This window comes from Thermobia domestica, chromosome 6 (assembly GCF_964235325.1).
Source record: "Thermobia domestica chromosome 6, izTheDome1.hap1.1, whole genome shotgun sequence".
Lineage (NCBI taxonomy): Eukaryota > Metazoa > Arthropoda > Insecta > Zygentoma > Lepismatidae > Thermobia > Thermobia domestica.
In genome coordinates, this window is record NC_137459.1 from 227,392,664 (window position 1) to 227,408,369 (window position 15,706).

The window sequence follows — 15,706 nt, forward strand, 5'->3', positions numbered from 1 at the left end:
GGACTTCTCTTCTTGCCTCTCACTAAACATTTGATTGACTTAATTCTCATACTCTCCATGGATGGAGCACAGGAATGCCAGGCTCAAAAGACAGGGGTACATTCACTTTCCTGACAGATAATACATAATTCAGTACGCTTATCATTTACTTACACTGATATCACGAGCAATCATTTCTTTGTCTGTGAACAATAGTCTCTCTACAGGAATAATATTTGTATAATTTATAGCAATGCTAGGTCATCGTCTATAAACGTTTCCCTTATTTTGGAAGCTCAAGCCACTGTGCACTGTGACTTTGGATTTTGCAGATTCCCCGAAAGCAGCAGAAAAATGTTTAGCTATTTCTGAATTTGATACTCGACCACTCCACAGGGGTATAACAATGGCTCGTTGATCCTGAATTATCCATGGTGATAACGTAAAAACATAAGAACCGTGTCCAAATTGCCATGCCTACACTTGACACTGACTTGCTTTGCGTGAGACAGCTAGCAAAATATGTCAGCACTTGTCTAGTGTCAATATTTTTTTATCCTTTTCGATATTACGATTTTAATAATTACCAGATTTTTGTGGACATTTTATTTTGATATTTCTATCTATTTATAGATTTTCTGACTTTTAGTGCTGAAACTTTGTCTTGCAGGTCATCTAAAGGCAATAACAAACTACCAGATCATGATAGACGTCATTACTCCGATACCAAATTACCACATAGTTACAGGACATTTTGAATTTTCGAAGAGGAAACGTTATTTTATTTCTGAAGTAAAATGGCCATCAGATTCTCTTGGATTAGAAATACATTTGAATTTGATTTCATTGAGTACTTTTAATGTGAAATTTAACTTCGGAGCTCCTTTTGAATTTTTAAGCAAACTCTTATTGCAGGGCAAACTGAACAGCAACGAGGTAAGTGTTGATACTTAAATTTGCTCCAATATTTAGTACCTAATAAACCAATATCATACATTGAGTATACAATATGATTTTCACACGAATTTCAGAAAACATTTGTTTGCAATATTGGCTGACAATTACACCGAAGTTAATCAAAATAATATAAACACCTATTGTTTCAAATACGTAAGATGTACGAGTTAGTATTAACGAAAATATTTGCATTGTGGCGAAACGTTTTAGCAGCTGTGTTAGGTGGCTCTTTGCGCTGCACGTTCCTGACATTTTGTAGAAACTGAGATTACACTTACAAAAAATCTAGTGATAAATAAATTCTGCACATCTGTGTCCATCCTACGATGTACATAATTTTTCCGTTAAATGACGCATTTTGTAGATAGCAATGCAGTATTTTACACACCTGGCACCTTTGAGGCTCATGAGCATAGATATGCTCCAAAACTCTTTTGGTCGTCCTCAATATTATCCCGAACCTCAACATTATTAAGCATATGTGGTCAGTTCTGCAGCTGAGACTTCAAATCAGATATTCGAATGCGCCTCTAGCATGGCAGACCAGGGTTCGATTTCCGCCGGCGGGACCTCATGCGGTTCGTATTCTACGTCAAGCTGTAAGTCCATGTCTCATATAACATCACTGCTGAAAGGGACGCTAAACTGAAAATCAAATCAAATATCCTTCTTCTTCCTTGTTTACAGAACTAAGTGTTGCCATACGTGAGGAAAGTTACAATATTCGTCTCTTAAAAAATCATGATATATGGCTCCATTAAACGACGAAGAAAAGCTGTTTTACACGGTAGCAGTGGTCACATGTCAAAAAAGCTTTAAATATTTACCTTAGGATTCGGGCGTGGATGTTTGTCTAATAATTACGATATACTGGGATACCGTTTTATAACATTGTTAAAGTACTACATGCATTATATATGAATGCAGAGCTTCAGGATCATTCCTGTTAGTATGTACATACATGATCATCTATTTTCTATGGAATAAAACTATTTTTTCTATGTTGATTTAGGATGGGTCTTTCAAAAATGCAGTTTTTTAAAAAAATATTGTAGGCTATGTTAACACATTGCAACATAGAATATTATTTCCTGCGTTATACTTTATAACATAGGATATTATTTCCTACAAATAGAGTTTCGTAAGTGGTGGATTTGGAAATATCAAGCGTTTAGTTATATATATATATATATATATATATATATATATATATATATATATATATATATATATATATATATATATATATATATATATATATATATATATAATTGCATAGACTATTCAGATATTGTATATGCAATATGGCAAATTTATCACAAAACCTTCAAATATATCTCGAATGAGAAGCAATCATATCTATCTCTGACTTCTATACTCCTGGTCATCTAAGCTTCCAGTGACGTAAACACTGGCCCACTCACAATCAGATGGAAAGTATTGTATTCATGCGCGTTTAAGAGAGTTTTCTACAGCTGATAGACAGTGTGTGAAGCGATGCGTAGGAATATCTGGAGAGCTTCCGATTGACGAAACGATAACAGTCAGTCACGATCGACACCCAGTTAACAAACAGTACAAAAGAAACATCCGAAATTTCTTTATCCGTGGGATCCTTGTTCCTTCCATTGCAACAAAATTTATACACTTTCTGACCTCAATGGGAAATAAGTGTTCTGCCACTAAGCCACCATGCTCCCATATAGTATGTATGGAAGAAAACGAAAGTGTTTAGAAATTTCAGATCTTAAAAAAGAAAAGAAAATTCTTCATTGTCACTCTTGGCGTTATTCAGTAGAGTTCTCGTCAACGCAACGCAAAAATTACATCTTAATTTGCGATAAGAAGCCTAGCAGTTTTAGTTGCTGATTGCTTTTTACGTTGCGTTCCGATCAGCAAACTGTACGGTGAAAGCCTGTGTCTACAATACATTATGGGAAACCTCGTGGTAAATAGGGAAATTATAAAGATGTGCATTATAATAGAAAATTGGATCTCATTAAAGTACATTCTGCTACACTTGTGCTTCTGTTGTGTATTTATTTAAAAATATGTAGTTGTTTGGATTTCCTATCAACACTGCGGGTAAATGATGCGTGGACCTCAGCTTACCAGATTCGCTGAGAGAATCGAAGCTAGGTCTACCGCAATGAAAGCGTGTACGGTAACCATATAAACAAGAAGTTCAAGAGCTTACGTAGGTTTTATATTATTTCTGTCTTTCACATTGAAGTTTGTAGAAAGATTCAATATAAATTAAATTGTAAAGCTTTAAGACTTTCATTTTTATTTTATTATTATTATTATTTTGTAAATCAGAATCATTGTTGATTTCAGCCGAAATTTCTTTCATCGTGGGAGCCTTGTTATTTCCATTGCACCAAAATTTAAGCACTTTCTGAATGATAACATGATTTGTAAAATGTCAATTTTCTCCAATTGTGTACGTTTATTTTTGAGCCCGTTTCTTGTCTTTAAGGGTGTTAACACTTTTCCCTCTTCCAAGAAGCCCTTTTTCAACACAAATTCATTTGTCATATCAGCGGTAAGGCTAATAACGTCGCTCACACGCTTACAGTGATCGGAACGTCATCAATCTAAATACACGTTTAAAAGAATTTTGCCTTGCTTGACTATTTAATAGACTGCCACCTATGTAATTGGAAATAACACGCAGGTGAAAAGGCACTAAATTTCCCTTGCACAGGAGGCCATATTGCATCTGTACGGCAGAAAACTAGCTATTTTATACATGTGTATGGATTATTGTATGAGGGGCAAGTCAAGAAAGACTTGGACTGATTTTTTCCCCGGCAGTTCTGTTAACGCTGGAGCTTCATAGTTTGGCATACAAGTAGGGTGGGTCTTGCTGTGCATATATATAAAATGTTGTTAAAGAATCATTGCATGTTTGGTAACCACGACTTTTTATTGCAGGTGATGTTCTCCGCCGCCTCTAGAAGTCGCCTGTAGAAGAAATGGAGTCATTACGAGATCAACAATTTGCAGCTATACGGTTCTGCTATCGCCTGGGGAAAAGTGCAACAGAAACTCTAGGAATGTTGAGAGCAGCCTACAAAGATGACGCTCTGCCACGAAGTACCGTGTTCTGGTGGTTCAAAGAGTTTAAAGAGGGCCGAATGACAATCACGAAAGCTGGTGGACCAGGTGTATCAGCGTCAGCTGTTACTGAGGTGAACATTAACACGGCAGCAGTCATTGTTAGAGAAAATCGCCGCATCAGTATCGACGATCTGGCAGCCGCACTACGCATATCTCATGGCAGTGCCTTCAAAATTTTGCATGACCACCTCCACATGAGCCGAGTGTTGGCGCGATGGATTCCGCGACTCCTGACACCAGAGCAGAAGGCCGTTCGAGTGGAGACTTGCAGGGAGCTGTTGCAAAGGTTTGAGGATGGTGGAGACGCCTACCGCACCGTGCGACTTTTTTATATTCCCTGCCCTAAAATCCAGACTGCGTGGACGCCGCTTCTCCGATAATTCCGAGGTTCTGAAGGCATCGGAGGCGGTTTTGAAGGACCTCTCAAAGAATGGCCTGCGACACGTGTTTGAGGACTGGAAGACTCGAATGAAAAAGTGCATTCAAATGGGCGGGGACTACTTTGAAAAGGATCATGTGCCTGTTGCTGAGTAATAATAAATTGCCTAGAAAAAAAGTCAGTCCAAGTCTTTCTTGACTAGCCCTCGTACTTCACAGATATATTGTTGGTCTTTTGTCAAATTATATCTGCACAATTTGGTCTTCATAATGGGTAATCCTCTTTAAAATGTGGACTTGTTTGTTTGTGCGAATCGACAAGCCGCATTGCTTGTTATAGAAAATGTTGCAATCCTTTGTTCGTTTTTATATCATTTCGTATTTGCGAGCATGCATTATGTATATATTAACTATTTCTGACTTCAAAGTGCTAATAATTTTAACTATGTGCACTTGAATCTAAAAAATTAGGTTCTGTAGTAGGAAACTCTTTCGTAATAGTAGAGTTGCAATATTATTCGGAATTACTTATGGTTAGTGATTTGTAGCTACTGAAATTACGTCACTGAAAACTTAGGTTGGCCACGACTATAGTCGTATATTCTTCGGACTTTGAATTGTTTACAGAAAACCGATTCTCGCTATTTGTTACCCTTTTTATTCTATATCGAAAAGCGTTAAACCGGAAACAGTTGATTTCTGCCATTCCCGGTTTTAGTAGAGAAGTGTGTGGAGAATGAATATATTTTTGGAATGCTTAATTGATTACAGAAAATTGCTTGTTGTTATCTGCTAGCGTGTTTATTCTAATAGATCAATATTCAAACTGGAAGTTATAATGGACATCTACCACTTTGATTTTAGTAGAGAGTTAAAAATGGGGACTTAATCTATTCTTGGAACGCTTAAGTGACTACAGGAAACCGGTTCCCTCTACTTATTACCATTTTTGCTCTATAACAATCACGGTTCAAATTGGAAGTGGTCGTTTTCTTCCACCTCCCCTTTGTATTCGGAGATTAGAATCGAGATGGAGTATATTCTTTGGACTCTTAGTCGATTGACCTCTTCTCGCTGCCTGTTAGTTTTCACTCTGTAATGATCAGCGTTAAAACGGGAAGTAGTTGATTACTGTCACTTTCGGTTTTAGTAGAAATATTAGAGTTAAGATAGAATATATTATGTAGTGTTTTATTCATCACAGAAAACCGATTCTCGCTTTGTATTACGGGTTTTATTATATGGTGATCGACTTTAAACCGAAAACAGTCGCTTTCTGCTTCTTCTGTTATTCATAGAAATTGAGTATGATCTTGGGACTCTTAATTACATCCAGAAAACCATTTCTTTATGTTACTGACTTTACTATATAATGACCAACGTTAAAACCGGAAGTTGTTAGTTTCTGCCACTTGCGGTAAAGTAGAGATTAGAGTTGAGGTGAAATATGATGTCAACTCTTAATTGATTAAGGAAAATCTCTTTTTGGCGTCTATCTATTGTGATTTATATTCTATGAGTATCTACGGTAAAACCAGAAGACTTTGATTTGTCATTTCCGATTCGAATAGAAGTTTAAGAGGGAATATGGCACTTATTCTTAGAGTTCTAAATCGATTTCAAGAAACAGTTTCTCGCCATGTTGTTTTCTTTACTGTATGTAGATCAAAATCGAAAACCAAAAGTTATAGATTTTGTACCACATTTGGTTTCGGTAGAGAATTAAGGCTGGAGATGCAATCTCTTCTTGGAATGCTTAATTAAAGGAAGAAAACGGTTTCTATCTATTTGCGTTTTTGTACAATAGCAATCAACTTTAAAACCGAAAGTGATTGATTTATGTCACTTCACATGTTATTGGAAAGATTACAATTGAGCGGAATATATCTTTGTAATGTTTAATTTATTAGAAAAAAGTTCTTGCTATCTACTGTGGCTTTTATTATATTGCGATCACCGTTAAAATCGGAAATGGTTGATTTGTACCACTTCTGTTGTTAATAGAGAGGTTAGAGTGGAGTTGGAATGTATATTTTTGAACGCTTTATTGATTACAGAAAACCGCTTCTCGCTACATATTGCGAATTTTATTGTATGGCAATCTACGTTAAAACCGGTAATGGTTGATTCGTGTCATTTCCAGTTTGAATACAAGGCTAAGAGAGAAGATGGGGTACGTATTTTTAGGACGTTGAATCAAATACAAGAAACTGCTTCTCGCCATGTTATTTTCTTCTGTATGTGGATCAATACCAAAAACGAAGCTGTAGTGATTTCTACCACTTTTGGTTCCAATAAATAGTTAAAGACTGAGACGTAATCAATTCTTGGAACGCTTAATCGCTTATGGAAAACAGCTTGTCTCTATCAATTTCCGTTAATTTCTTATTTTAAATTTCTACCACTTCCCATTTGAATATTAGTTCCAAAAAGCGGCTCGTTTTATGGCTTTTGACTGTTTACATTTCGAATAAATTTGGTATTTAATGATCAAAAAATTTTAATATTTTCTGTCCCGCGAACAGATGGACAGAGTAAATATATGAAGGAGTTTTCATAAACGGAACTGCTTAAAAAATGTCCTGTTTTGGTTAGAACACCTTATAAGCAGCATAAATTGGGATACTGGCCTACTATCAAGAATACATACTACTTTTCATAATCCATAAACATGAAATTCTTCAGGGACGTCTGTATATTCTTGAGATTTTCTCTTACGTTTCCTTACTGCGGTCTCAATACGAGCAACTGGCATCTTCAGTTTGTACACTCTTTTTAGTTTACGTGTGGGAGACCAGAGGTCATTACGATTGAAAATTTTACACACCTTTGACACATCTCTTTTTATTGATTGTTTCCCTATTAGGACAAGAAAAAATAATGAATGGAAGGTAATGTGAAAGATATTGCATTGTTTGCTTTTCACTGCCCTTACAAAAGAAATTTGGTTCGAAGGCAAACAACTCAAAATAAGGATGTCATAGCTGTTTTCTTTGATGGGACCAGAACATGTCCCTGTAATTTTCCCAGTACTGTTCGCGAAGGCATGTCTTACGTGGACACACACACACACACACACACACACACACACACACCTGTTTGTGCACCTTACAAAAGGCGTATGCGAGCTGGGCCATAGGAAAACCGAGTATGCATTCACAACTACTTTAGTATCAAAGTTACCTTCCTGATACGTTTCCAAAAGTTGCATCGGCGATATAACTACGTTTCCAGAGGCATCAGAATTCAATATCTCGACTTTGACTGGACGCATAGAAGTGAGCACCCAAACCAACTGGGCATTGTGCGTAAAAGATATTGTGCGTAAAATATGTGTAATGCTAGGTCAGTGAGTAAATGGGAGCAATGCGATTATAAAACTGCTTTAAACACTAGTTAACTCTATAGCAAATGAAGCACACGAATTGGTGCCGTTGGCTTTCTTAAGTCCTCAAGCTTTCTTCCATATTTTCCTTCCACCAATTATTTCATAATGATTCAGTCTCATTAATCATCCGTCTATTTAACCTATAGGGCACAACTATGGGACGTCAAAGTAGAAAATGTATTTCGTTTCAAGTGGAATAGCGCATTCGTTGAATCCTCGGCCAAGTTAGTTTATGGCGGAAAACATCGTTTCCATGGGTTTTCTCGGAGTACTCACATTTCTTCAGACACTCCCATTGCACTAATTCTTCCATCATCATTCATTTGCTTTAAACATCGCCTCCCTTAACCCAAAAGCCATAACCGTGGGATGTTAAACTGTAAGATTTAATTTCACTTTGAAATAGAATAGAGATACTAAAATACGGTTATATCTGTTTGTTTGTTTGTTCGATGTAAGTAAGCGTTTCCTTTCAGTACCAAGGCAGTATGAAGCGAAGACCTATAGCTTAAGGTGGAATCTGAACAACTGTAATAGTTTATATTTTATTGTTTCCATGAGATCATGTGACCAAAGGGTCACACGCCAGCTATTAGGCCAGTGGAAGGACAATGTTAAACGCATTCGAGAACACTGAAACGAGAGACACTATTTCTACCATCGAACTTAATATTTTTATGATAACGTCGAACATCAAGTATTAAGCGGCAAAAATATTGCAAAACATAAAAAGCTATAAGTTTAAAATTAACAAGGAACAGATCATTTTAAAATGTTGGGACTCTATTATGATACTTCCTTGAACACATAGCAACAGTACACAAATAAAGAGACTAATATACTATAGAAGGACATAATTTTGCATTTTTGTTAAAATTGTGGTTTCTCTGAGATATTTTAATACCTTTGTTAAATAGAATCAATTTATCTGTTTCACAGTTTTAATAGTAGTACCTATGAAGCAAACCCAGCTAACGCTAATATGCAATGTTGTCCATTTTAATGTGGATGGTAGCAATAATCATGTGCCTTCAGGTTATATATTTTTTATTAGTATATTTTGACATTTTACAGTACTCTTACAGTACTTTTTCTACTTTCATCTCTCCATGAAAGTCATGCATTTGCTCCCAGAAAGTTCAACTGTTAATTTAATGAGACAAGAATGAGACCATTGGAATTCAAAATTAGTAATCAACAAAACTAGATTGTGGCTTCTACATGTACACCATTGATCTCTCTGGTTTGTCTTACCCTCGTCCTTCAAAGACTCAGTACCCTTACGAAAGTATTGTGAAACTGAAACGTTACACAATGCTTCATATAAGCATTATATAATTACGTATGAGTTTTCGTAGTTGACTTCCCCAACTTTAAAAAACAAAACTTAATTGCAACGTTTTATTCCTTAATAATAATTGTAATGCATAACGTGCAATTCTGATACTTCTCGAATACTGAAATTTGCTCCAGCCACTTGAAATACATATTCGCTTGGGGCAGGGTTTTCGTTCCTCAGTTGCAAACAAGCTAATTCGAGAACTTGATTCTCGCACTGCAGTTGTATATACATTAACGTACTTCCTCATTCTCTTAAAATTAATGTCATCCAGCAGTGCCTAGACAAAATACTAATTCTCAATATAAACGTTCAGCTCCGCCATTACATACTTCAATATTACTACTACAACTATACAAAGAACATAAGAAATCTAACCTCAACCCTGTAGACACTTTACACCAGCAGGAAACTCCTGTTTAAAACGATTTATTTTGAGTGGCCAATAAAAAGAAAGGTCCCAGACTACTCAGGATAATTTACGTAACGAAAATAGAAACAGATATCACGGGAATAAGCGTCGAAATTGAAACTATCAGAACTGGATCATGTATAGCCCTTTCCGGCACCTGTTTTTTTGGGCTATTTTTTAGACTTTCAGTCAAGCAGCTACTCCATCGTCACTATTTATCCTAGAATCATGGTTCATACGTCATTCTCTTCAGAATGAAGCTGGCTTTCAAATGATATTACTTGCATGCTCATATCATATACCAGGAGTGGGAAAAATGATGTCAAAAGGAAAATTTCGGAGGGATTTTTTTTCTCGCAGTTTGGGCCCCTTTGGAGCGGCCCTGTGTGAACGTAGCCATATAAGAAAAATCTGATAAATAGTACTTGGTATACTAAATGTGTGTGCGAAGCTTGAAGTTTCTATCTTGATTACCAAGGGCGGGATAAATTTTATCAGGAATTCCCACCATGCCCCAAATTACCGTAAAACACCATGATCTCAGGTAAAAAATTTCCTGAGACATCCCTAATTACCCTAGGGTCATGTTTCGCCCATCATTCTCTTCACCTTAGAACTGCCTTTCAGGCGGTACCATCCAGTTGTCTCCATCATGTATCTAAGGCAGGAAAATGAGGAGAAACGGGATTTTTAGGTAAAAATATCCCTTTTTTCAAATTTTTGACCCTCTGGATCCCCCCTGTTTTAACGCAGAAATCTTAAAAAAATATGGTAAATACCACTCGGTGGAGTGCATGTTTGTGCAAAATTTCAATGTGCAAAAATAAGCCCGCCAAAAATACTTTACATAACCCCCGCAAAGTTATTACACGAAAATATAAATTTTAGATTTATGACGTCATCACCTTCTATGTCTCGACGCAAGAAGGTGTGAAACCATACGTAATGTCTTCTACAATGCCTCTGAACTTAAAAAACAAAAAAAAACGGACGAAAAAGCTCAAATAAGAGAGTTATAACGCAATGTACCATGAAACACCCCGTATGGTACAAATTGTACCATGGGATCCCCAAAGGGATAGAGGGAAACTGGCGACACCACCAAACCGCCAATAAAAGTCTACCAACAGATCAAATACTGATCTGCGCAATATGCCGCAAGTGTCGGCACGGTGATCCTACATGCTTTAAACGTCCAGAAAACAAGTAGGGCTGCCACTTGTAAAGGGGCCCAGAAGTCAAAACTCGGGTAATTCTAATAACAGAACAAAACCTATAAATAATCAGTAAATTAAACATATAAAGAATTGAGAGAACAACGGATCCAGCCTTTCCATCAGGCCTTTCGAAAATTTCCTGGTGTTCAATTAGTACTAAATAAAATTGTCATTAACGGGATATCAAATAAAATTATCAGCTTCAAGTACACAGCATTGATAACGTTTTCAAGTTGGGCAAACGGATTTCTCTCATTACTTTAGTATAAGGAAGAAATCATGTATTCAAGTCATTTCTTCTTTAGAATTGCGTAAACCATTATGTGTTATGGCCGAAATGAAGTGAAATCTTTAAGTTTTACGTAACACGATTATGCCGGGTAGGCTAAAGAAGGCCGTGATGAAGAGAAATGAATGAAATGGCGGAATAAAGAGAATGTCAGGAAACGGAAGAGCCCCGAGATAACGCATGCACACGGTGTTTGTCCACCACAAAGTTAACTTGGCGCGAGCTGAGATCGAACCAATGACCCCATGCATCAGAGGTGAACGCTCCATCACTGAGCAACCGTGGCCCCCATGTAGAACCAATTTATTAAAGAATCTCATATCACTGTATAAATCATAAAGAACCAACATTACCAGAAAAAAGAAAGCAACGAGAAGCGCACTACATTACTTCCACTTCTCCACACATTTATTCCCGTGATAGCAAAACGACAAATTGATGATTTTGCATCTTTCTTAGTATCGTTTCTTCACTACATCCTTGACAAATAAAAATTACAAACTATTGAGCAAAAGGTAGACATAAACAACATAATTGTTAATTTTCATTCCAAAGAGTTAATCTGTAACATTAAAAAAGAATACACCAGTGGTGGATCTTGAGACATATCTGAACTATTTAATATTCTTTTGCAACATTTCTAGAGACTTTTATAGAAGGAAAAGAAATTGTACAACAAAAGAGGAGGTTGACCAGCAGTTGAAGTATGCATATTTTTTTTTTTCAAAATTAATCTTTTTGATATTAATCCTAATTTACACTAGTCACAGAAAAGGCCATTCACGAGTTATTATACAAGTATAAAAGAATTTTTTCATACATTCCGGACGACATTGGACATTTTAGAGAAACATTCAGAAAACGAGAATCCATGGTAAACCTCCCTGTTCCTATGCATGTTCGAAATCAAGCGGACAGATTCGAATACTCATTAATGCTGCAATTATACTATCCGCAGACGATAAAAGCTTCGCCTCGCTACAGGTTATTGTCAAGAAACCAAATACGAACGAGTTTGAATTGTTTTGAATTTACAGTATAAATTAAATACCTGTCGATACCATTTCAGTCAACTGAGAATGTGTTAAACACTTTGGATGGGAAAAAACTACATAACGATCTTAGGTCTCTCGTAGAGCTACCACCAAATATTACTCCATCCAAATATTGCTCCTTCCGGTCGACACATGACCTTCGAGGTCAATCATACATGAAAACCTTACAAATTTTTCATATGCGTGATGGGTCATAAAACTAGCGCGCAAGTTCTCTTAATTGCAACTATCATAATTTTGAACGGATTAATGAATAGGATAGCATCTTTTTCCGAATAGATCGTGCTGGGAGACTAAGCTTTTCAACATTAGCTATCGGAATTATAATTGTTATTTCAAAATACGAAATTTTTAAGCTTCACATAAAAAAAGTTTATTTTACTCAGAGCTAAATCTCCTCGAATATTTAGTATCAGGCAATTCTATTAAAATATCTCCATTAATAACAAAAAACATTAGGGATATCAAGATCCTATCACAAAGAGAATTTTGAAGTTTCATTGGCTTATGTTCTTACTTATGGGCACATATCAACGATTTTGCTATGAAAATAGAATATTTTCAACAAATGTTCTAGTGCAATTATTTTGCTTTTCAACAAACAATCTTGTGGATTATTCTGTTCCGGGTGAGGGGACTGTAAAATTCTGTACCCTCTCGTGTAAACAATTACTATAAGGCATGCTTCATTCACTAGCACGTGTTATTGTGTTCAAAACATAATCACCAGTTGACGATGGAAGGAGGATACCAGGAAGAAACGAAGTTACTTCCGAAGGAAATCGCAGATGGCCAGACATCTCACGGTACTTCCCTTCAGCGGATATCCAAAAAAGAGTACCTCAACTGAACACAAGCGTTAGTTCCATTGCTGATCGCTAACCTTCCTAAATTATATCCTGAGATCTTCTTGTGTTACTTAGATTTCTTTAAATCCTACTCCTCAATTCGCAATGAGGAAAGGAGTATTTCTATAGCTACCTACCTTGGAGGCTACAATGAGCAAAGAGGTAATCCATAACTATACTATCTCCTGAAATTATGAGGAGTAAGGGAGATATCTTTCATATCACCATCCTAGGCCGCTGTGGAATAGAAGATTTTATCTTGTAATCTCAAACCACTTTTTGTGTGCTGGAGCTTTGAGTCCACATTTGAAAATATCTTATAAATTTTGTATTATTTACGAGAACTGTAAATTTTTAAATATATTATTTAGTTATTAACACGGTGAAGGTTTCTCAGAATTGTACTAGATCCTACCATGCAAAATATTGCAGCATGATAATCAGCTAAGCAGTTGGATATCATCATCCGCTTTGGTGGATGCAAAAGCATTGCAGCCAAACCGCATGTTTTTACTATCGACGATGTAACCATAGTACTGATCTGAGAATAAGCGAGCAATTATTTATCTCAAACTAATTTAGGGTTGTAAACTTGTTGCAGAGTCATACCGAAAGATGTTTCGAGTGGACATTGCTCCCAATGAATTTGCGTGCACCAGAAGAAGTTAACTGAACCCTCAGATATTTACAGGTACCGAATATCTGTCCATAAACGTGACTCGTGTTGCAAAACGTTACACTAAGCCAAACTACCTATGAATACCCAGGAACTTCCTCATCGGTAGCGGTTTGAAGGAAAGGGATATACTTCTTTTCCGTCTTCTGCAGCGGGTCCACCTTCTCTACATATGACCGATGAATCAGAATCTTATTTTTCATGAACTAGTAAACAGATCTCCATTAGTGAACACTTACCGTCATTGCCCAAAAACACAAGATACGTTAAGCGTCACAAAGCAGAAGAATTGGAGAGAGTGAGGTACTAAAGTCTTCACCATATAAGACGAAAATTGAAAGAAAAGTAACTTCAGCACACGAACTACCAAAGGGAGGTCACAAGAAGCTAATCAACTACTTCACGGACATAGAGAAAATACATACAAACGAACAGGAAAGCACCACTGAATACATAATTTGTAGTGAAACGTTCAATGAAATCTGGGTGTAGTGTGAATCCAGCAATGGCTGGTCTCATGAAGCTGGAGCACTATTGAATCAAGAGACATCTATTAAACATTGTTATCACTGTAAGTGTTCTTATTGTTCCTTCTAAGTGTAGAATATGTTTCTCAAATATCTTACGTGTCCGGTGGTATCCCTGCAATATTCCAAATATGCGAAATGTAGCGATCAGTATTTTCATTTGTTTATTTCATATTTTTTGCATTAATGTTGATATTTTCAGTTTGTCAATAAAGTTCACGTTCATATTTCAATCTTATTTTCGAACAACTTTACATCTTATTACCAAGAGGCAGCTCAAAGTGTCCGGGCCTACCCCATTTTCCCCTAAGAATGTGAACTAATATTCGCATGTTTAACTTGCTAAATTTACTTTCAGAAAATGCTTTGAACTCTTCACTTAGATGATAATTTGTGTAAAACAAAAAGTTGTGCGCCATTAAACTGGAAATAGGGGAGGCACTGCCTCTTGTATCCTCCTTCTGTCATATTACGACACTACAAGTTTTATTATTCCTGATGCAGGGATAACCGTTGTTTTTTTTTTTTTTCAAAATTTTAGTATCCATTCACTACAGCCTGCAAATATGGAACATATAATTACGCTCAAATAAAGCTCAATAATGTGGTCAGAGCTGCAGCGTTCACTTCCTTCACTCTTGAATGCAATTTATAAAATACAGTTACTTCCGTTTCAGTTAATGCTACTTGACTTGCTATATCTATGCATTGTTAAATCGGTGTATGAAAGCATTTTTGTTCTCAACAAGTGAATGCTGCAACAGATCAAAAAAGATACAAAAATTGTACGGACACAAACAACATTAAATCAATAGGTTCCGCTATAAACAATAACCAAGGAAAATATGGACATTATCAATATGGTTGTGTTGCATGGGGAATACATTTTAGATATCAATGACCAGCTTGGAGTGTGCAATGTAGGAAAGGCGGCAAATATAATTTTGCACATTATTGTCCAAACAAGGATGCAAATAGATACCAAAAAAATCAATGAGTTAGCTGACTTAAACATTCAGATTGAAGAGAAGACCCTTACTGAATTACAACAAGCATTAGTGACATAGAAGCAAATACAAACGTAGAAGGTGAACAAAACTTTAATTCAATTTAGATTTTGTGTTAAACTCCATTTAGTTACCAAATACAGATAAGAAAATATGTACAGTGGTAACTAATCTACTTCAGTTAGCAAAACGAAATTCAGAGGTAAAACACGAAAAGCTTGAACGTGAAAATCGATAGCAGAGGAATCAGAAATGTAGACGCCACATCGACACCCGGTAAAGAAACGGTAAACCTTTTTATAAGTCAGGGAATACCTACGAAGTGAACAACAATAGAAAAAAAGGGTAGAATAGGAATAATAGAAGAAGTTCAAAGAAAATATGGTGAACAGATGAGCGTAGAAAATGAAGTAATGAAAGAAACAGAAGTGAAACAAAGAAGAAAAATTAAAACAAATGGTTAAGACACAGGTGAGGAAGGGAGGCAGGAAGGAAAATAAAGTGTACAGGT

General features: G+C 36.3%; 1 protein-coding gene across 2 annotated transcripts in view; it reads left to right on the plus strand.

Annotated features, from left to right (window-relative positions):
• Positions 1–15,706, plus strand: part of Apoltp (Apolipoprotein lipid transfer particle) — a 6,186,292-nt gene that overhangs the window by 3,348,690 nt on the left and 2,821,896 nt on the right. For both annotated transcript variants that reach the window (XM_081762641.1, XM_081762640.1), the window contains exon 32: positions 650–915. In XM_081762641.1, coding sequence (XP_081618767.1) covers positions 650–915 — 266 coding nt within the window. The remainder of the gene's footprint in view (positions 1–649; positions 916–15,706) is intronic.